Source organism: Protopterus annectens, chromosome 3.part1, assembly GCF_019279795.1.
Source record: "Protopterus annectens isolate FY-2018-M chromosome 3.part1, PAN1.0, whole genome shotgun sequence".
Lineage (NCBI taxonomy): Eukaryota > Metazoa > Chordata > Ceratodontiformes > Protopteridae > Protopterus > Protopterus annectens.
Window position 1 is genome coordinate 1,605,950,623 of NC_056732.1, and position 24,789 is coordinate 1,605,975,411.

General features: G+C 39.7%; 1 protein-coding gene across 2 annotated transcripts in view; it reads right to left on the bottom strand.

Annotated features, from left to right (window-relative positions):
- Positions 1-24,789, bottom strand: part of VPS50 (VPS50 subunit of EARP/GARPII complex) — a 2,487,651-nt gene that overhangs the window by 423,248 nt on the left and 2,039,614 nt on the right. For both annotated transcript variants that reach the window (XM_044067641.1, XM_044067642.1), the window contains exon 21: positions 16,382-16,503. In XM_044067641.1, the coding sequence (XP_043923576.1) occupies positions 16,382-16,503 (122 nt within the window). The remainder of the gene's footprint in view (positions 1-16,381; positions 16,504-24,789) is intronic.

The following is a 24,789-nucleotide window of genomic DNA, read 5'->3' on the forward strand; positions in this document are numbered from 1 at the left end:
CCAGTTGAAGGGCTAAAGGTAATAACTTAGAATGCTTAGCTCTGAAGTCTCAAGAAGACAAGAGAGGACATCATACCTCTCAACCTGGAAACATCAAAAATCTGGACAAAGGCCCATGAAAAATATGCACAAATCTGTACGCTGATTAACATAACATTTGCATACATAATTATGTAACCATGCCCTCTCCAATGGAATTGTGGTATACCAGCTTTCAAGCGTAACCTGAAGAACAGACAACTAAAATATGGCCCCAGAGTTTCCCACAGCCATCCCAATGTCCCATTACTTGGCTATTTCGCCCCATTTACCATAAACACTGTAATGTGCATACTGCTTTACGTCTACAATGATTATCTGAATTTCATTTAAAACTTATTTTACATTTTATAGCACAAACACTACTAGACATCTGCTAAACAAAGCAATACAGTTTCACAATGAAAATAAACTTAGCATTAAAACTTCTCTGCCCTTGAAATTCACATTCATCGAAACAGCATGGAAACCCACATTCAAAGAAAATGCATCCGGCCAATGTCAGATAAAGATTATCTTTGGGCTGTTTTCAAATCATAGGCCCCTTGCACATGAAACATATGCATGTTCTTTGATACACCTTCCTTAGTGTATTAAATTATATTCCTTGTACAATACAGCACACTTGTCAGAGCACATTTTAAATTCTTTGTTTTGAACATTTTTTCAGTAAGCAATGAAACAAAATGCATGAACCAATAATGACAAAACAGCCCAATTCAAAATAGTTCCATCATAAAAATCTGCTCAAGCTTCTACAATCCACCTGCATCAATAAATATGCACAATCTCTGCAGAAGTAAAAGTCATCTAAATTCCACATTAAAGAGATCTGTACATAATGAAGAGGGCTGCTGCTAGCAAACAACTTTAGATTTCACTGTTTCATCTACAAGTAAAGTGCCTGCTGACCTTGAAGAATAAACTGCCTGTGTAACATTAAAAAAAATAAGCTAGTAATATTTCAATAGGGAATGGATGGCAAACTGATAACAGGTTCATAGTTACTAGGTAACTCCTCCAAAGGTGAACATTTTCAGGACTGCAGCATCCACCACCTTTAAAAATACAACACAGTACAGTACTCACAATCCATCTACATACTGTAGGAGTAGAACCCACAGCCTTCTGCATCAAACAGCAAGAATTTTACCTGTTGTGCTACTAATGCAAACAGACTTCATATAAGCAGCACTAAACTTCGCTCCCGCTGAGGAACTATACAGCACAACTTAAGAAATCTGGAAGAAGCCAAAATTTATTGGGGGGGGGGACAAAGGCCCAAAATCAGGGATACATTTTAATTTAAACATTGCTTGTAGAATCTTAGAAAAGTTGCTACTTGCTAGAATAAAGTGTTGTGTGTTACCATGCATTTCCTGAAAAATAGGAAGACTGAAATTTTAAGAGGAACAAGCCAAAGCTGGTGTTGGTAGGAAATGTAGGCTCTTGCTCCTTGTACCTAAGGTACAGGGTTTTAGCCTAATTGTTACCACAAGAAGGTACAGGGTTTGAGCCCGAGTCCTAATTTTTACCACAAGGCATGGCTAACTTGGGCATTTTACACACACACACACACACACTTAAAACATGGACTTCTGATAAATTAATTGCACATTGATAAAAGGTTAATGCACTTATGAACAGCAAACACAGGAGCAGGTAAAACATGGACTTCTGATAAATTAATTGTACATTGAAAGCTTGCCGAGTAATTACGCAGATCAGCACACACACCACTTGCACAGTAGTTAAGCAGATCAAAGCTTGCCCAGTAGTTAAGCAGATAAACTGAAACGGCCCGGAAAACTAATGCAGCTTGCAGATAAATTGCTTTATCAGAATTCCGTGTGTTTTCAGGTTCACATAAAAAGTAATTTAACATAAACTGAAATGGGACTTACGAATGCAGCACAGCAAAAACCTGAAACTCACGCACTTCTGATAAATTGCACACTGAAAGCTGCTACGGCACAGACAGTAAAACTTGTATGCACACTTGCCCAATGCCCGGTGGTTAAAAATAAAGAGAGAGATAAACACAGCTCAGCACAGCAGCAGATAAAACATAAAACTTGATTTGCACACTTGCCCAGCAAATAAACAAGCAGGTAAACTGCACAACACTTTGCCATGCACGGACTTCTGATAATAAATTAAATGGTTTGATTGTTTAAGCCATATTTCAATAGAAAAGAAAGAGAAACATGCAATTGATTGTAGTTCTGGGAATGCTTTAGCAGAACATCAGCTATTAATGGCTCAGAGTAGGCGTTCTTCTCTAAATCATCTTATTTACCTTCTTGTAGTATCCTGTGTTAGTCAGTGTATCCTACCAGATAACCCACCAAGTCATGTCCTTCCATAAACTAGCACAAATACATAGCCAATTATGGTTTATTATGTGTATATTAACTAAATTCCCCAAATTACTGGGCAAAAATGAAAGATCAGCCTGCTTGTTTCTACCTCTGTTGCCAGTCTCTCTGTAATTGGTATCCTCAGACAGTGTGCTAACTACCATATGCTAACAGATACTGAACTCTTACAAAGCACAAATAATTCTGTCTGCAACAGATACAAATATGTTAATAATATGTAGAGTGCCCTCTCATAAAAAACATGTACTATGAGCAGCAGATATTCCAACCACAATCTAAACAAAATTACATTAAAATGTCTTATGCTGAGGTTATAAACAATTTTTTATCAAAGCTACCTAGATCTGGAAAGAATAAGTCTCAATCCAATCACATCACTTCAGATCTATTACTCCAAACCACTATACTAATAAACACAATTTACTGAATGGTGATTCTATAGTTAGGCGCACAGATTCTCACTACAATGGACAATGACAGGACAACAGCGACTTGTTTTTAAGTGATAAGATCTCTGACATCACAAGGCTTCTAAAGAACTTTCACCTGACAAATATTTCAATGACATGATGGTGGTCCATGTGGGAGTGAATAATATGGTGCACAAAACCTTGAGTCACATGCAGAGAGACATACTGGAACTTTCGATGCATGTGACAAATGCAAGCAAGACAACAGTCCTGAGTGGAATCCTCCCTTCTCCAAGAATAATGCCTAGGCACAAAGAAAAGATAAATGGCTTCAACAAATGGTTAAACAGTTGGTACCATTCCAGGGAGATCTTGTATGTGTCAGCATGGGAAGAGATGCTAGACAGTCCAACTTAGTTCTCAAAAGATGGCCCGCACCTCTCACTCCAAGACTTCCGCATGCTAGCTAAAGCCTTTGCTGCCCCATAGTACCTTTTTAGGTAGAATTCAGCTAATGAACATTCCAACATAACAAACATATCAAGCCTAAAACTGCATCACATGAAGATGGCTCACCGCAAAGCCAAGTGTTTCAACAACAAATTGCCTGATTTTGGGGCACTCCTGCATTTGGAACACATCCATATTTGAATAATTAGAGACATGGTTCAAAGGTAAAGAAAGCACTCCCGCTGCACCTAGGTTTTGCATCTACTATTCTTTCAGACCCGATGGCAACTGGTGATATTTCCATACTTGTTAAGAGCCATACCACCTACAGGTAGATTTGCAGAGACTCACAGACAGAATTCAGAGAACTCCAGATCACCCTAAATACCACAAACTGTCACATTATAGCCTGTTATAGAACTCTTTCTTTGAGACTAACACACATGTAAGATCCTTAACTGTATTCAATGAATTCCCTATAAACAACTCCAACATTATACTGGGAGATTTCAACTATCCCTCAATAAACTGGAGCACCTACGCCTCCAATGTAGGATATGTCTAAAAGTTCTTAGATTTAATTAACAACTCCTCCTTGTTTCAGACATACAACAAGCACTATTTCTATGCTATCTCCTTCTCTGTTTAAGTCAGATCATAAACTAGTAACTTTCATCTTCAAAATCTCCAAAGTTCTTTGGCTGTAACATCTCGGAACTCAAGGATTTCAAATGCACCAAACTCATCAAATTCCATGACAAGGCTGCAAAATTCAGTCATGGCAGCATCAGCATTGACGGTGACACAGTAGGTAGCTTCATGAAGGAGTTCTATGCCCATTTAGATAAATGCGTGGAGCTGGCAGTCCCAAACAGAAAAAGATATATAATGAGAAAGTCAATAAGAAACCTCCCTGTCCTCCAACATAAATAAACCTTACAATCAAAGAAAAAAATCATACGATCATAGGAGGTTACTAGGCTAATTGCCCTGGGGCCCTTACAAGCCTAGCCAGGAGTTCATCCCCAAAAAAGAACCCTCAGTCAGCACCTGTCACCCCTGCCAATGGGGGACAAAGGTGGAACCCCTGGGAGAAATTTGTGGTTTCCCATCCACTCATCAAGGTTACGCCTGAAGAGGGTCAGCGAGGTACTCTGACGCATATGGGAAGTCTATCCCAGAGACGAGGCAGCCTCTGGGAGACAAATCTGTCTCTCCAGCAGGTTTTGTTGATATTGCAGATTTAGGCCAATCAAGCTGGTAATGCACGAGGAGTTAGACTTACAGATATGGAGCATCTCTAGTATGGCAGGGTCCGATATTGCCTTGTAGGCAAGACACAGATCACCTCAAAGCAATCTGTATGATGCAGAGTAGTGTGACAGTGATTTGAGCCTATCCACATAGGACAGATGTTGGAGGCCATGGATTCTCCTTGAGAGGTATTTCTGTAGCCTTTCCAGTTGCTGCAGGTGTTTGCAGAGGTGCATACCAAACGGGACATTAGACTCAATTATAGGCCTAATGAGGGAGAGGTAATAACCACATTTTTTTCTGGATGTAAATCCTTTACTTATGATATGAACCAAGTAAAAGGCTTTTCTGACTACTGCCGCTACATGATGGTCGAATGTGAGATTGTTGTCAACCTGAGTACCCAGATGTCTCACCACAGGTTGTGTGCTCAGGGGTTTGCTGTTGATGTGGTAATCAGTTGGGGCCGTGCTTTTGCCAAATGGTATGATAATACATTTTTTTGCATTTAACTTAAGGCCATGACTTTAGCACCAATTATTTGCAGTTGTGAGACCCTCTTGCAGTATGTTACCATCACTGGGGGAGCCAGTGACAGCACGAAACTTACAGTCATCCACAAACTTGGTCAGCCATATGCCCTTTGCCTTTGCCTGGACCTCTGAAAAGTAGATGCCAAACAGTAGGGTTCCCAGGACAGATCCCTTGGGAATCTGCTGTCAGAGGTGGTGGCACCTATTTTGACCTATGCAGCAGATTAAACACCCTTATATCAAGGATGCTATCAGAAATATTACTAAACTTGAAAAATACTATTATGTCTACTAGTGCAATCCATGAAAGCAGATTAGTGTCTGAAGCTAAGGACAATTATAAATCCTTCTTCAGCTTCATTAGGAAACCTAGGAATAAAATCCACAATTTCTCTGAACCTATTCAAAACTGTACCACCAAGCATATTCAGTGCTAATTTTATTCCAGAGATTTCTTTCCAAAGTCCACATATCAGTGAATCCCTTAAACATCCTGTTATCTCAAAGGAACATGTACTGAAGGTACCTTCTAAGGCCTAAATACTACTTCTGTGGGACTTGATAATACACCTGGTTGTTTCATAAACGGTACTAACCATGTCCTGTCAGAGCCAGTCCTCAAATTGGGTGGCAGGCTGGCATAATGGCTAAGGTGTTGGCCTTACAGACACAAGGAGCAGGGTTTGATTCTCACATGAGGTAATTGGCTATCCCTGAAATGGCCCAGAAGGGCAGTTAGTCTAGGACTAATCTATGAACCTATGAATTATTTAACCCAAGTTTAACTACAGGTTTTGTTCCTGACATTTGATGCATCATAGTGGTGATGTCACCAACCCTGGGAATTACATGCCCCTCAACCTGACGAGTCTCATTTGCAAAGTCAAGTAGTATCATCCATACCTAAACAGGCCACTGTTACCTTACATTCATCACTGATTAGGTCTTACTAAGCATAATACCCCCCCCCCCGGGATGAACCTCGCTAAACGTATCAACAACTAAAAAGGTCCCACAGATTCCTAACTAAGACTGTGACCTACTTTACAGAGGCACAGTAGGCTAAACTAATAGGGAGGCAGAAGCCAAATACACTCTGGCTAGGCTTAAAAATGCCTTAGGGCAGATAGCCTAGTATCTACCTATGAACCTAGAAGAAGATCACAAGCTTGAAGACCCTGAACTAACACGACAGACTGGAACCTCTGTCCCTTTATTTGGTATTTTATATACTCTTTAGGAAGATATGTATGACTTACCTTCCATACCATCACAGACCCAGTTGTACTAGAATTCTTGTATCTCTGCAAGTCTAGTACTTTCACAAATACTAGAACTATGGACATAAATCTTTACCAGCAGATAAATAAAATGTGATGGAGAGACAGGTTCATCATAAAGTGCCTCCCACACCTCTGGTACAGACTGTCATTGAAAATTAAGCAGTGTGATGTACTATCATCCTTCAGATAGGACCTAGATGTTCAGATGGGCACCTATAAATACATCCCATGCTTGACGGATCTAGCCCTCCCAAAGAAAGGGGGTACAGTCTAATGGTGGGTACTGGCAAGACATAGGGTCATGTGACTCAGTTGCCTTGAAATGTCTATGAATCCTATGAAAGGAAATGATAAGGGAAAGTATACCATTGCTATAATCAATAAATGATGAGAAAGGTAAATTTGTTCAGTATCTGATGCAACTGCAGGTCCACAAATACTAACAATGCATTGTTATATTTGTTAGATTTATGCTTCTTAGAGTGCTGCACTTACAACTATTACACCTAAATCCGTAAGTATATAAAAATTCAGACAAGAACATTGGAATATACCTTAGGTGCTGTATGAAGCTAAAATCGAACCATTACTTAAAACAGCTAAAATGACTACCTGTTTAAAGTGTGCATGAAAAAATCTAACATAATTGCACTTTTCAGTTCAGGAAACATATACATAAAGCAAACAACTGCAAATAAACATTTAGGTAAAAGGAAAGTACAGCTGTGCAAAATATTACCACAACAGTAGATGTCCCTCTCTTCACTGCTGCAGTATTCTTTACAATAGGATTCCCTGCTTAGGGCAGACCAATATCCAGCCAGTACACTAAATCCTTTAGGTTCTAATGGGTACGCCATGCATCATATGTATGCTCCCCATGCACAGCGTAGGTCATAGGTTTTATATATATATATATATATATATATATATAGGGCATCCTCAGAAGTGAAAAAGCCCCAGTAGGAATGAGAGTCTAAGGAAACTATCTGGTAACAAATACATTCACAAGGAAAAAGGATCAGGTGGAGAAGGGTGGGAGCAAATACTGCAACAGTGAAGAGAAGGACATCTACTGTTATGGTAAGATTTTACACAACTCTCCGATGTCTTTCCATATCACTGTTGCAGTATTCTTTACTACAGGGAGAGCACAATCGCTCAGATGGAACACTGGGAGGAGGAGGAAGGGACAGCAGAGCCTTCTAGGAAGCCATGGAGAATGTCTCTGGCAAAAACAGCTTTGGCCCTAGAAATCACATCTAACTTATAGTCCAGGATGCTGCCTCATGAATAGAATTAGTATATAAACCCTTAAAAAAGCACCAGAAGATGCTACAGCCCTAGTGAATGAACCTTAACAGAAGAAAGAAAGATCTTCCCATGAAAGGAATAATAAAATGAAATAGCTTTAGATATCAAAGCTGAAATGGTTTTCTTGGAAGCAGCCAAATCTAATAACCTAGGATGAAAGGAAACAAAAGAAGCTGCTCAGACTTATGAATGACTTTAGTTTTATCCAAATATCTGAGCTGTCCATGCAAATCCAAGGTGTCTCATTAGTAGACTGTGAGGAAGGGAAAAAAGTGGGCAAATGAATTGACTGACTTAAGGGACAACTCATTAACCACCTTGGGGATAATTGAAGGATTAGTACAGACAATGTGTCCTTATGAAAAAAACAATAATGGAGGAATAGCCATAAGGGCTTGCAGGTCTGGCTGAGGTAAGGGCCAAAAGAACAACAGTCTTCCAAGAACAATGCTGTAAGGAAACTGAAACTTTAAGCTCAAATGGAGCCTGAGCCCATTTTTTTAAAACAAAATTAAGGTCCCAGGAAGGAGGAACAGGTTTCCTGGGAGGCCTAATGTGAAGGACACCTTTAAGAAACTGTTTGGCCTCAAATCTAGAAGCCAAAGGAGGAGTCAAAGGCAGACAAGCAGAGATAGCCAACAGGTGGGCCTTAACAGAAGAGTATGCCTACCCAACATTGAGCAATTCACGCAAATAAGACAGAACTAAACAGACATCCACACTAAGTGGATCCAGGTTACAAGAATGACACCACATAGAAAATCTCTTCCATTTGGATAAATAAGATTTTCTAGTAGTGGGTTTCATGGCCTCCTGCAGGAGCCGAAGCACATCCCCAGAGAAAAGGTGTCTGAAAGGGATCAAAACTCTATTAACCACAATGTCAGCTGAAGAGTGGACAGGTTGGGATGGATGACAGTTCCCTCAACTTCTGTGAGTAGGTCCAACCTGTGAGATAACTTGTGATGACTACCTTTGGCTAAATGCAGAAGAAGAGGAAATCAATATTGTCTGGGCCAAAATGGAGTCACCAGAAAGATTTTGGCAGCATCCTGTTTTATCTTGATTAGGACCTGTAGAATGAGAGGAAGGTGAGGGAGGGCATAAAGAAATATCCACTTCCAAGAAAAAGAGAGGGCGTCCACCACCCAAGCCAGAGGACATGGGACTCTGGTGCAAAAGACAGGAAGTTATCTGTTTAGAGGAGAGGCAAACAGATCTGCTTGAGGAGGACCCCACTAGTGGACAATGTCCAGAAACACATTCCTGTGAAGCAGGACCTGCTCAAATAAATTGCCACTATGTTCTGATATGAGGGAATATAAACTGCCTGAAGGGTCACCTGATACTGGACAGCTAGATCCTAAATCTGAAGATAATCTACACAGGAGAGAAGACCTTGTATCCCCCTTGCTTGTTGATATACCACACAATTGTAGTATTGTCTGTGAGACTTCTGAGGGGCTCTGGAAGCAAAAAAAAAATAAAAGGCCTGAAGAGCCAGAAGAAGAGCACTCATCTCCTTGACAATGATGTGGTCTTGCTTTTGTAGAAGAGGCCAAAGGCCCTGCACTCTCAGAGGACTAAAGGTGGCCACCCATCCTATGTCTGAGGTATCTGTGAAGAGTTCATGAGAGGGGACTGGAAGTTGAAAAGGCAGCCCTGGGTTAAGGGACAAATGATGAATCCACCACTAAGTTCTAGCTTGAGACATGGAAGAAAATGGACTAGAAAATTTAAAGATGAGACTGTTAAAGCCAAACTGACATTAGAAACCACTGGAGCTTTCTCATACACAGCTTGGCCAGAGGAAGCATAGGAATGGTAGAAGCCATGTAACCCAGAACTGTTAGAAACACCCTGGCTTTAATGGAAACCAAAGAAAGAAGGGACTGAAAGAAAGCAATCAGAGTTAAAGCCTTGGGCGGAGGCAGGGATACCAGCAAAGGAACAGTCTGGAGCCTGCAACCTACGAAAACATGATCCTGGGAGGGAGCCAAGAATGATTTTTGGAAATTTACAGTAAACCCCAGGCTTTGCAGGAGGCAAACAGCAAGGTGAAGATGCTGAAGTAAAATCCCTGCAGAAGAAGCCTGAATGAGCAGGTCATCCAGTTAAGGAAAGATCTGTATCCCCCTCAATCTGAAGAAAGCAATCATGAGCGAGGCATTTGGTGAAGACCCATGGGGCAGCAGAGAGGCCAAAGGGAAAAGCAGAGAACTGAAAATGCAAGGAACCACAGAGAACTGTAAATATTTCCTGAAAAGGGGATGAATATGAATATGTAGATAAGCATCCTTGAGATCCAGGGAAACAAGAAATGCCTGAGGAAGTAGAAGAGGAAACAAGGTTTGAAGGGACAGCATCAAAAGGAAGGAACCTTCAAAAAGGTGTTTAGCTGAGAGAGATCCAGAATGAGTCTCCAGCTGCCTTCTTTCCTGGGGACCAAGAACATTCTGGAGTAAATCCCCTTCCCCCTCTGAGGAGATGGCACTTCTTGAATTGCTCCCTGAGCCAACAGACCCCGAAGTACCTTTGGAGAAAAGGGCAACTGTTTCTGAGAAGGCGGATGAATACCCAAGGGGGGGGGCAGAGATTTCCAGACCATGTAATACCCCTGGCAAGTTATGGAAAGAACCGAAGTATCTTCAGTAATCTTTAACCAAAAAGGAAGGGACGGGGAAATACTAAGAGGGAGAGGAATGTGACTAAGAAGAGAGGGGCAAGGATAGCCAGACAGCACCTGGTTTGTCAGGAAAAGGAGGCTTCTGAGCTGAAGGGGTTTGGGTAGCCTTAGCAGTAGGAGCCCTTCTACCACTCTTTTTACCTTTAGGATGGAGGACGAGACTGTCTACGAACAAAAGCAGGCTTGCTAGGGTAATGTCTTTGAAATTTTGGAAGAAGTGAAACAAAAAATATGTTTCAGATCTTGTAAAGCTTTAACCTTTTCCTGGAAGGACTTAAAACCACTCAGCAACAGCACCAAAAAATGCTTATTACCCAGAGGAGCAGCCATCAACGTACCCTTGGTATCATCAGGCAAAGGCTGAAGCTGAAGCCAAGAATACCTCCTCAACACAGAACTAAAGGCAGCAACCCTAGATGAGGCATCAGTTGTAGTACAGCTGCATTTCATGGAATGGCAATCAACCTGAGAAGACGTCCCTAATAAAGAAAGAGCAGAAGCCTTCCCCTCAGAGTCAGGACGGTCTGAAATAACCTGACAGGCCTGAGACAGAACAGCCAAAGTATATCTGGTCATATGGGTCTGGTAGTTTACAGCTCTAAAGGCCAGGGTAGCAGAAGTGCATACTTTCTTACCCAACCTCTCCACAGTTCTGTTGTCTTTGTCAAAGGAAGCAACTTCTTAGAAGGCAATAGTTTTGATGGCTTCTCAGATGCAACTGACACCACAGACGGTTCAACACAGAGGCACCTATAAAGAAACTTGCAGTCTTCAGGGACCTTATAAAACCTATCAATCTTTTTTGGGAGCAGGGCCTGGGAGACTCAGTGGAAAAGGTGTTTGGGAAGGCAGCAAGAACAGGAGGGACAGCAGAGGACCTAGGAGACTCCATATGCAGAAACTCATAGTAGCTCTTCTGAACATCAGACACTTGAGCATAATCTCATTTAAAAAATTCCATTATTCGGGAAATTGTGTCACCAAAAGAAATCTTCTCAAAAAGAGAGCCAGGACTAATAGACTTCTCCTTAGACCATAATCGAAGGAGGAGGGAATCTGGAAAGAATAAGTCAGGGATTCCTCATCAGAATTTCAACCTCTTCACAGGAATCTTCCTCCCTAGGCCTCTTAAGAGGGGTAGACAACCAAGGAGGAGCTAGAACAGAAACCCCCTGAGGAGGCTTCAGAGCCATAAGAGCATTAAATAAGCCTTGAGTGAAGTTTTGCCGTTCACTCTGATGATCTTCAAGTAAAAACCCTTTATACAAAAAACAGGTAAGCGCTTTCACCAAAGTGGCTTCTTCAGACCTCAAAGATACAATTTGAGTGAATGTACTTCACTATTTGTAGGTGGATAACTTATTCAATCATGACATCACAATTGGTAAATAGGCAAATGAGATTAATTAGTTAATAAATGAATCCACATATTCCTCAACCTTAAACCATCTGTACCACAAGTATCCCATAAGGAAAGCATAAAAGATACAAATATGCCAGCAAAAGTACATTGTTTAAATACAAAATACAATTAAATATATAAATCACAGACATCAGAGAAACTTAATCAATAAATGACATATATAGAATATATTATTAAAAGTATATCATTAAAAATAAATACACATATATAGTATGTATTACTTAAACATTTATTTAAAAATATATAAAGCGTACTTAAAAACAAGCCTCCTATTTTTAAGAGCTGGTTTAATAGGGATTTTCACATTTAAACCAGGGTATGAATGGACTTGAAATCTGATGATCCAATTCGTTTCATTCCTCTCTGTAAAATTCCTAATGTCACCACCTCTTAAACTAGGTATATTAGTATAAATAACCATAAATTTAAAAGAATGTGTGTCATCAGTGGCTATGATATGTTTTGACAATGCATTTGTGCCTGATTTAATACGTATTTGGTACAAATGTTCTCTTACCCTGTCTCTAAGTCTCCTGTCAGTTTTGCCAACGTAAAAGGCAGGACAGGATGAACACACAGCAAGATAAACAACATGTTTGGTGTTACAATCGGCTGTTATATCAAACTTATATATTTGTGAAGTATTAGGATGTTCGAAAACAACAGAATCACAAATATAAAAACAGAAATTGCAATTATAGCAAGGTCTAGTTCCTAGATGTAAATTATCTTTTGGGGAATGCACATTATTAGAAGGATGGCATAAAAGTCTAAACAAATTTTTCTTATTTTTAAATAAAAACTGTGGTTATTCCCCTACAATAATCTTAATGGGGGGCTCTATAGTTAATAAATTCCAATGTTTATATATTATATCTTTTATCTGATGGACATAAGAGTGTGCCGAGTTCTCTGGGTCATTTTTCTAATGGTAAAAGTATTCCTGTTCCTAAAGGCGCAACTTTGAATGTAAATGCTGATACTAACAAAGACAGAAATATGTCAAGTAATGATAACTGTGATGAAGCTAATTTTGATGTCAATTTAGAGATTGAGAATGTGCCTTTAGAAACTCATACAACTGTTAATCATGTTTTATCTGAATGTGATGTTAGTGAAGCGACTGATGTTGAAGGCATAATTGTTTCCAATCCAAATCATATTTTGCCTTCGACATCTTATAATGTTACTGAACCAGTTGTTTGTAGGAAAACTACTACTTGTAATATTAGTACTACATGTCCTAACCCTTTTCCAATTTCCAACATACAGAGGCGGGGCAGAAGCCGCTCTATGAGCAGGGGGAGACAGAAAAGAAAGGCTCCAGCAGGAGAGCTAAAGGGACCTACTTTGAAGAAAATGTGGGAGAAGGCAGGAACAACTTAGTTTGGAATCTCTCACATAGACCCCTGGATAAGTATAAGTTGGAAGTACTGAATAAAGGGCTTTCTTTCATACCGACTACATACAGTAATATCTCTGACACTGTTTTAGATATCAAACTATTTGCACGCAACATACAATTAAAGCTGTTATTTGATAATACAGCAAGAAATACTCATGATATGCGACTACGTTTTTGTCCCTAATTTACACTCACTTTTGGATGCATTTTGTAAAATTGTTGAAGAAGACATATATTCTAGTTATAAAAACATACACTCTAATACTAAGAAACATAATCTGCCTTTTCAAAAGAAAAGGGCGTTAGTTAACCTTAGGAAAGATAGAAATATCTCAATTAGGCCAGCACACAAAGGTAGTCCTGTAGTTATCTTAGATGCTCAAGATTATAATAGATATATGCATGAGATGTTGAGTAACACCACATTTTATTTGTCTATTAGAGAAAGTGATGTTCAAAAACATGTCTCTATGGTATACAGTGCTTTGCATGAGTTATCCATGAGTGGATTTATTTCCACAGAAATATTTAATTTTCTGTTAGTCGAGCATCCCCTAATCCCTACTATCCAAGGACTACCTAAGGTACATAAAGATCCTATGTGACCCCCTATGAGACCTATAGTGGCAGGTAGAGGTTGAGTCACAGAACCCCTTTCTGTATATGTGGAAAAATTATTGAGACCTATAGTCAATTTAAATCCTGTTATATTAAAAGATACCAAACAATTTTTACTTGAGTTATATAGGGAAACAGCTGAAATACCAGATCATCTACCATATATGTTAGTAACCATGGATGTTAAATCCCTTTTTACAGTTGTACCAAATCAGCAAGGTGTACAAAACATACATAACTATTTAACTAAATATACAGATTTTTTGGATACTAAAATTGATCTCATTTGTACATTGCTTAAAACAGTGTTAGCAAATAATATTTTTCTTTTTGATAAAGAATTGTTTCTCCAAAGGGATGGCATAGCTATGGGCACTTCTTGTGCCAATAGCTACGCCAACCTCGTGATGGCAGTATGGGAGAAGGACAAACTTTTTCAGTTACCTAGTTATAAAGAATCTGTTATATTTTATAAACGGTTCGTAGATTATTTGTTTTTTCTCTGGAAGGGTAATGAGGTTGATTTATGTAAATTTTTTGAAGAAGTGAATTCACTCAATGACTACTTAAAGTTTACTATTACTATGTCATGTCACAATACTTCTTTCTTAGATGTTTATGTTGAGCGCCTTACCAATGGGAAATTAAACACAGGGATTCATAGGAAATAATGCCATAAGAATACATTATTACATAGACATAGCATGCATCCTGGATACATCTTTAAAAATATAGTAAAAGGACAGGCAATTCGAGCTTCTAGACTGAACCTATTACAGTCTAACTTTGAAAGAAAATTAACTGACCTCAATGATAGGTTAGTAGCAAGGAAATATGTTAGTGAAATAAGTCATAGCTTTCTGAGTATAGAGAACATAAGGTCTAGTCGGGCATGCCCATAGTTTTCAGAAGAAGGGAATAACAGATATTTAGAGCCTGGCAACTCTAACAGTAATAATATATCTACACAGAAGTTATCATTATTTTTTACACATGATGTCCATCAGATAAAAGATATAATATATAAACATTGGAATTATCCCCTCATTAAGGTTACTGTAGGGGAACAACCACAGTTTTTATTTAAAAATAAGAAAAATTTGTTTAGAATTTTTTCTTCTATAACTTTCAAATTTGTGCCTAAATTTATTATTGTTTTATTGTACATCTCAACTTTTCTCCCCATCTTTGAATGTTTTCAAATTTAAGCCTAAATGTATTAAATGCCATCCTTCTAATAATGTGCATTCCCCTCAAGATAATTTACATCTAGGAACTAGACCTTGCTATAATTGCAATTTCTGTTGTTATATTTTTGATTCTGTTGTTTTCGTACATCCTTATACTTCACAAATATATAAGTTTGATATAACAGCCGATTGTAACACCAACCATGTTGTTTATCTTGCTGTGTGTTCCTCCTGTCCTGCCTTTTATGTTGGCAAAACTGACAGGAGACTTAGAGACAGGGTGAGGGAACATTTGTACCAAATACGTATTAAATCAGGCACAAATGCATTATCAAAACATATCATAGCCACTGATGACACACATTCTTTTAAATTTATGGTTATTTATACTAATATACCTAGTTTAAGAGGTGGTGACATTAGGAATTTTACAGAGAGGAATGAAACGATTTGGATCATCAGATTTCAAGCCCATTTATACCCTGGTTTAAATGAGAAAATCCCTATTAAACCAGCTCTTAAAAATAGGAGGCTTGTTTTTAAGTAAACTTTATATATTTTTAAATAAATGTTTAAGTAATACATACTATATATATGTATTTATTTTTAATGATATACTTTTAATAATATATTCTATATATGTCATTTACTGAATAAGTTTCTCTGATATATGTGATTTATATATTTAATTGTATTTGTACTTTTGCTGGCACATTTATATCTTTTATGCTTTCCTTATGGGATACTTGTGGTACAGATGGTTTAAGGTTGAGGAGTATGTGGATTAATTTATTAACTAATTAATCTCATTTGCCTATTTACCAATTGTGATGTCATGATTGAATAAGTTATCCACCTACAAATAGTGAAGTACATTCACTCAAATTGTATCTTTGAGGTCTGAAGAAGCCACTTTGGTGAAAGCGCTTACCTGTTTTTTGTTTTCGAATAAGGGGTTTTTACTTGAAGTTTTTGCAATTCCTTTTTGAGTTATAGAGTGGATATTACTTGGTCTGAATAGACATCTATATGGTAACTGCTATTGACTGCCAGAGGTTGTCACTGAGCCTATTTTATTGTTCATTGACATTTTCTATTTTATTGGTGCTCAGTGCCATTTATTTTCCAGCTGTGCTGATTATTTACTTCACTTCATAATATTTAGATTCTAATGACTCAAAATTTTCTTTTTATAAATAAAGGCAGTACAGATTCTTTTCGTAACCCACACTGTGTCAGTGTGGTGGCAGGAAAGTCTTTCCTGACATATAGAAGTATGTGCATTTGTTTTGCTCAAGTCATTCATGGTGAACTGTTATCCATTCTTAATGTTTTGTTTTATATTTAACTTATGACTAAATATATTCACATCATAAAAAGCTCTGAAGTTCTTACCGCATCATTTCGTCCAAAGAATGTGTAAACTGCATACAAGTAGTAGTCAAACAGTTGAGACACACAGTGTATTACGTCAAAGGCTATTGGCTTCAGAATGTTCATCATCTGCATATACTTTCCTAAACAAGGAAATAAAAAAACACATATGACTTGCTTTCTGGCACCATTTTGCCTTCACTACTGCAATTTTTCTACACTATGGCCCAAAGATCTGCCCTCCCTCCACTTCACCCCAAGTCAAGTTAGCGGTCAGGCAACCACTTACTAGTTAGCAAAGATGACAAAAATGCTTAAAACATGCCAACCCAGAGACAGAGGGAGATAAAGCCCTGACTACAGTAAAGCCAACCAGAGTTTAATTAGTATCTTAGGCCAATGACAGATCTAGCAGGAAAGCCCTGACTACAGTACAACCAACCAGAGTTTAATTAGTATCATAGACCACTGAAAGAGCTGGCAGGGAGGATGGGTGTGCCCATCACTGGGAGATGGTGGCAGAGCCGGTTGCAAGTTGAAGCGGTCTGGAGGAGGAAAGTAGGCTCCTGACGGGGGGGGGGGGGTGTGTGGATGCTGCATGTGGCACATTGGGTGCTGATTGACGGTAGCCCTCACTAATCATGTGTACTTCAGGTGGTAGGGGATGGCACTGTGGCTCCAAGGCAAAAACTTACAGGAAAAAAATGTCTCAAATCAAAGAACACAAAAGATGTTCAAAACTGCCAACACTGCCTCAAATGAAAATTGCCAAGAAGTGATTTATCATTGTGTCATTTCCCTTCTGTGCCAAGAGACATACACATAAAAGGTGTACTTGCTTATTATTCCTCTACCCAGTAAATTATGGGCATGGTACCCAACTTCCCCTTATGGACAGAAAACATCTGCCTTAAGCTCAATCATTTCCTCTCCTGCTTGCCCATTCATGAAACAAAATCAACCAAAACTCCTAGCCTGCTTTTAACACAGATTACGACAGGAAGGTAAGTACCATTTGACTCACCTAGTCTGCTAAAATCAAAGTTTAATAATATTCTTTTGAACATAGACAACCATTTTTAAGAACATTAAATGAGCTTGATGCGTACTGTAATGTACACAATAAACATATGCAAACTGATGACAGAATACTGAATAAGTCTTCCATGATGCAAGTAAATGGTGTGAACAGAATCAAGTACTTAAGCAATCTAAACAAACAAGAGAGTGAATAAAGAAGGGCGGTTAAATAAACATGCTGCACAAGTCTGAAATCTTTCCCAACGGCTCCTTTTTAACTCTGAGCATGCACAAAGATTGCCTAATATGTATCCCCATGCATTACAGACCTCTTACTCATTTTTAATGTAATAATTTGAACAAGCACATTTTGCCACCTACCATCTCTTTTTTTTTTTTTACATATTTCATCTCCCCAGAGCAGTTCACCTTGTACCTTAAAATTGTGTCTGCTTGTACAAATAAATCTTTTTCTCTGTAATGTTATATCACCTGAGCAAGCTGACACCTTTATTGTACTAAAAACTCTGTAAATTTCCCTTTACGCCTTTTTCTTTAGCAATACACATTTTAAGCTGTTGTCTCTTTGCATGGCTTCTGTTGGAGACTGTGCTTCAGCCCCCCTCCCCCCCCAAATATATCTATCCATGCTATGCCTTTCAAAAAATGAGAAGAGTTAACAAATGCATACAATTAATTATAAAGCCTGATATATAGTTCATGTAGAACTGTTTGTAGTGAGAAAGGTAGCTGAGAAGTAGCTAGAGATGAGGCAAGAGTCCAAATGGGTATTCCTAGACTTGGAGAAAGCATATCCCAATGTCCAAGAAAGCTGATTTGGGCAGAACTGTGGTAGTTCAAAGCTTCAGAAACATTGGAAGAATTAGTGCAAGCTATGTACAAGGACTCAATGACTCAAGTAAGGGGTTTCCAGTGGGAGTAGGTGTGCAACAGGATTCAGCTCAGAGCCTACTGCTGTTCAAACTGGTGATGGACTACATTAGCAAAAAGGTAGGAAGGGACAGATCAACAAAGTTGCTGTATGCAGATTATGTGGTGTCACAGGAAGGCTCTGAGCAAGAACTTCAGCAAAGGATAGGGGAATAGTATGCAAAGCTGAAGGCACATGGGATAAGCAAACTGAGTACACATAAGACAGTTGTAACAGCAACAAATGGGGGAAATCAGAAGAAACTGAGAATTGAGATAGAAGGGGAAATAGTGGAACAGGTTAAAAGCTTCAAGTATTTGGGACAGGTGGATGAGGAGAAGGTAAGTCTGAATGAGGAGGTTAAAGCTAGAATCAGAGGGGCTACAGTCAAATGACACAGACTGTCAGGTGTAGTACATGACAGAAGAATGTCATAGAAGCTGAAAAGTAAGATCACAACACAGTGTTTTGACTAGTACTACTGTATGGTACAGAAATCTGGGCAGTAAAGGCAGAGCAGTTGAGGAAGCTAGACGTGACAGAGAAAAAGTGCCCAAGATTGGACAGACGAAGAAACAAGAACATAAGAGCAGGAGCCAAAGTAGCTCCAATTGCTGAAAAGGTCACACAGAACAGATTACAGTGCTTTGGGCACATATGCAGAAAGCAGAAGGCAATCTGGTGAAGAAGATTTACGACAGACAGGAAGAAGGCAAGATGAAAAGATGGCATACAGCAAAGAGTTGTATGGATTATATAAGAGAAGACATGCGACAGTCAGGCATGAATGTCAAAGAAGGCAGGAGAATGGCACTGAATAGAGACAGACAGCAATAGTTAACATGGCACCCCGACCCTATGAAGAAAATGTGAAAAATGGAGTTGATGATATATAATTCTTATAACAGCTTGGCTGACATAACCCTGTGTCTGTCTTTCTAAGTGCATAAAATTCATCTCCTGGTTTCTTAAATGCAGAGAGGCATATACACTGCTTAACTGAAACTGGAAGCCTGCAACATCTTCATTCAAGAATCATGGTAAATGTAAAAAATAAAGTGTGTGTGGGTGGGGGGGGGTTAAAAGCCCACAACTGGGGACACACTAATTATTACTTTAATTTACTTCAAAAGTTAATAGAATAGCAGGTGAATCATCAACATACACTTTACGAACCCTAAAAAGTATGAAACTCTAATGTCTGGCATTTTTACTTGACTTAAATCCTTGGTGATGTACCAGAAAATCAAAAATTTGTAACTGGTTTGTAAAAAAAAAACATAAGAAAAAAACAGGGACAACTCAAGCAATAATTAAGGCAGACACTGTGTGACAAAATCCACCCCCTTTTTCTGTATAAATTTAGTTTTAGTAGCAAGTTACCTGAGGCAGGTTTAGCCCCATGTGATATGTGTTCCAGACAAACTGCTTCAAAAAGAAACAGATCTGACAACACCTAACAGACCAGACACAGATCACTCTGCCCTCCACCCCAAGACTCTATAGGATACCAAGTACTGAGAATGCTCCCTTAATCCATTTTGTGGAAGTTATATTTTGTACCTTACTGCCTGTAACCTATTCTCTTCATGAGATACAGTTGAAACATCTTTAGCTATACAAGGATAATCTTTATAGTACATTCAGTATTAAATGAGCTATACAAAAAGGGTCTATATTATGACATCGAAACCTAAAAACAGCGAACACTCTTACCTCGACACAGCTTATCTGAAAGCTGTAACTCTCGAATGTCCAGAACAGCAACTTTTTTCCCAGGAAAAAAAATTGCTGGGCCAACAAATAAAAAAAAAAAACAACAGACAAAGTAACTTGGGGTGCTTTGCCCCCCACACCCCTTCTTAAATATACCAACTCCAAGATCACACTACAGTGAAGGAAAGGGCATATTCACAACAATGGCCCAGCGATTTTTTTTCCCTGGGGAAAAAATTGCTGTTATGGCCGTTCGAGATTTAGAGCTTACAGTTAAGCTGTGTCGAGGTAAGAGTGTTCGCTATTTTTAGGTTTTGATGTCCTAATATAGACCTTACAAAGGGTAGTTCCAACTAAAGTCAAGTTTTAAGCCACTTTTCTCAGAGCTAAGACCGTCATGTTTAGGTGTGTCAAGGCCTCTTATAGCAGTGCCCGTTTTGAGAATACGGACATCATTTCTATAACCAAGAAGTTCATTGTTCCTCCCATATTAAATGATAATACACTTCTTTATCAAAACATTACACCCCTAATACAGCACCATATACATACAGTGTCTGGACATCAAAGCATCATAGCTGTATCTGTAGTGAGTGTAATATTTCCTATAATGCAGAGTCATCATCACCCACATATGGTCACCTGCTTTCACAACTGAAAAGAAAATAAACAGTAAAGGGCTCAGAAATTAGACCTGTGCCAGACAATAGTCATGCGCTGTTAATAGGTTCATAGTTGGGTACTAAGCTATTGGCCCTACGGCATAAGTAAGCCTAGTCAAAAGTGTCTTGGCTTTTGCCACCCATGTAGATTAAATTTCTGCCCCTCTATTGAGCAGAGCCACAGACGTGATCCCAGGGGTGAATTTCCTATTACCCGTCCACTCATCAAGGTTTTTCTTGAAGAGTGCTAATGATGAGCTCTGCTTGATGTGGTTGGGAATTTTGTTCCAGAGCATTGGAAGTCTCTAGGTCAGGAATCTATCCCTTCAGCATGTTCTATTTATTGATGTGGTGAGGTTTAGGTCCCTAGAGCATGTAGTTTGGGGAGAGTGGGATTTCTTTAAGTGGAGCATGTCCATCAATTCTGGGTTTGACATAGCTTTGTATGTCAGACAGAGATCATCTCTGAGTAAGCGGTATGTGACCGAGTATGGTTGGAGTTTCTTGAGCCGGTCGGCATAGGGCAACTGTTTGAGGCCAGCAATCCCCTTGGTGAGGTACTTTTGGGGCCTCTTCAGTTGTTGTAGGTGCTTGTGAAGTACATCCCAAATGGGGCATTGTACTCAATGAGGGGTCTAAGTGATGAGCAGAGGGGGACAATGACTTCCTTTTTTCTAGATGTGAACCCTTTTGTGGTTTGGTGGGCCACGTGGAAAGATTTTCTGACCACTGTGGCAATGTGATTATCAAAGGAGAGGTCACTATCCACTTGGGTCCCAAGGTCTCTTATCACACTTTCTGTGTTAAGTGAACTTCCCCCTGTTTGGTAATTCATGGGTACCATGGTTTTACCAAAGGGGATGACAATGTACTTTTTGGCATTTAGCTTGCGGCCATGGTTTGGCACTAGGTATCTGCCTCGGTGAGGCCCTTTTGCAGGATGTCTACATCAGCAGGGGAATTGATTATGGCACCCAGTATGCAGTCATCTGCAAACTTGGTTAGACATAGACCCTCAGTGTTCATTTGCACTTCAGAGAAGTATATACTGAACAGGAGAGGTCCCAAGACTGAACCCTGGGGCACTCCGCTTGTCACTGGTTTGTAGTCGGATCTGGAGTCTGCAACTCTCACCATGTGGGTTCTGTCCATGAGCCAGTTGGCCACCCATCTCGTGATGTAAGGGTTTATGTTAAGGTTGGTGAGTTTATCTATGATTCCTGAATGGAGGATAGTATCAAAGGCTTTGGCAAGGTCCAGGTAGGCTGTGTGGACCACCTTGCCCTGATCTATAGCCTTGGTAACTGTTTCAAAGAAGTCTACCAGGTTTAGGAGACATGATCTACCCTTTACAAATTCAAATTGGGTAGCATCCAAAGTTTGGAGGTTACCAATGTCTTTGTTTAGGAGTTCCATGATGATACACTCCATGGTCTTGCAGACCAGGCTTGTCAAACTAATAGGTCGATAGTTTCCGGGATCTGTGGTGGCTCCTCCTTTGTGGAGTGGGATAACCGTTGCTGTGCACCATTCAGTGGGCAGATAGCCTGTGGTGAAGCTGTGAGTTTTACATGGAATTTAGGTGGGGGGCTAGTTCATTTTGGAGTTCATGAAAGATGCAGCCTGGGATGTTGTCCAGTCCCATGGATGCTGTATTTTTGGCTTTAGAGAGTGCCATTTGTACCTGTATGTTTGTGATTAATGGGGCACTACAATCATTTGGTATAGTTATAGGCCCTTTGGGGGGGTGAGAGGGGAGTAAAGTTAGCACTGAACTTATCTGCCAAGATGTTGGCAATATCAGTTGGCTCTGTATATTTTGTGCCATTCTGCTGTAGCTCAGTGCAGATTTGGATGTTGGCATGGAGATTCTAGACATAGCTAAAGAATGCCTTGTGGTTGTCTTTGGAATCCGTGGCAATTTTTCTTCCAAAATTCGCTTTGGAGGTCTTTATGAGGGATCTTAGCTTCTTACTGAGGCTGACCAGGGAGCTCCTCCATTCATGGGTTTTTACTCTCTTTTGCAACAGTTTCTTCCTTCTTTTGTAGAGATTGTTAATGACAGGGGACCACCAAATTGGCTTACTTTTTTTGGAGGATAGCTTCTTGGTTCTGTTAGGGATAGCACGATCCAAGAACTCGTGTAGGTGCTTGTAGAGTGCATTTGTGTAGGATTCAGCAGTCGTGACTGTATTATCCATCTGCAGGGGCATCACGAAGTTAGCCACCTCTGTTCTGAGTAGCGTGAAGTTCGCTTTGGAGAAATTTTTTACGATGGTTTCCTTGTGTGGGGGTGGGGTCGGGATGTGGATATCTAGGGTGATTAGACTATGGTCTGATCTAACCAGCAAGGAGTCGATCTCAGGCGTTGAGTCACCCATGTTGGTAATGACCAGGTCCAGAATACTGTTGTCCTTGGTGGGGGTGTTGACAAGTTGATCCAAGGCATCAGAGAGTATTGTCACATCTCTGTCTCCATGTTTTCTTCAAAGTAACCACTTTGTGATCTACTTAACTGTATAGCACTTACAGTGGATATAAAAAGTGTACACACCCCTGCTAAAATGCCAGTTTTTTGTGATATAAAAAAATGAGACCACAATAAATCATTTCAAAACTTTTCCCACTTTTAATGCGACTTATAACCTGTACAATTCAATTGAAAAACAAACAAATCCGTTAGGGGAAATAATATAAAAAATAAAAAATGTACAATAAGCTGGTTGCATAAGTGTACACACCCTTAAACTAACAATTTGTTGAAGCACCTTTTTGCTTTAATTACAGCATTCAGTCTTCTTAGGTACATGCCTACCATCAATTAAAGACACTCTGATTAACCCCAAATAAAGTTCAGCTGTTCTAGTAGGCTTTTCCTGACATTTACACAGTTGCCTGCTACAGCAAAAGCCATGGTTCACAGAGAACTTACAAAGCATCAAAAGGATCTCATTGTTGACAGGTATTAGTCAGCAGAAGGGTACAAAAAAAAGACCAGGCCAACACAAAGGGACTCTGGCTGACAAAGTTTGCAGATGATTGCAAGTTGGGAGCTATTACTAACTCTCCAAGTGATGCTGACATCCTACAGAAAGGCCTCACTGAGACCAACGACTGGTGTCATAACCATGGCCTTAAGCTCAATGCCAAAACATCTGTCGTCATCCCCTTTGGGAAAACATGGTTCCCATGAGTTACCACATCGATGGTAGTCCACTGAACACAGAAGGTGTTATAAGAGATCTAGGAACACAGTTTGACAGCAACCTCTCTTTTGACCACCACGTTGCCACTGTCTATGTGGCACATCTCATTATTAAGGGTTTTGCATCCAGGAAGAAAGAGGTCATTGTCTCCCTCTACTCTTCCCTCATTAGGCCAGTCATCGAGTACAATGCCCCATTTGGCATGTACCTCACTAGACACCTGAAACAACTGGAGAGGCCACAAAAGTACCTCACAAAAAGGATCCTAGGCCTTAAACACTTGTCCTATATGGACAGACTCAAAAAACTCCAACTATTCTCTGTCTCATATCGCCTACTTAGAGGTGATCTCTGCTTGACTTACAAAGCCATGACTGACAAAGCTCTGTTAGAAATGCTACATCTAAAGAAATCCCAATCCCTCCACATCACAAGCTCCAGAGACCTCTACCTCATTACCACAACCAACAGAACATGCTGGAGGGACAGGTTCATAACCCAGACACAGCCCACGCTATGGAATAGACTTCCCATACATGTCAAACAGAGCACCTCACTGGCCCTCTTCAAGAGAGATCTTGGTGAGAAGATGGGAAATAGAAAATTCACTGCAGGTATCACTCCAGTGGCTCTACTTGACAGAGGCACTGGCAACTAAGGTCAGGTGGCACAATGCCAGGGTAATCCTATGGGCTAGGCTTGTAAAGGCTCCAGGCCATTAGCCTAGTACACACCTATGAACCTATCACAGCTGGATGTGAGGAAGTTTTATAGGCTAAACAAAATAATCCATAAGTATCCAGGCTGCGAAACAATTCCAATAATAAAGATGACGAAGCCAGTCAGAAGGCTAAAACACAGTTTTAATCTAAAAATCTTGAAAGTAACAAATCC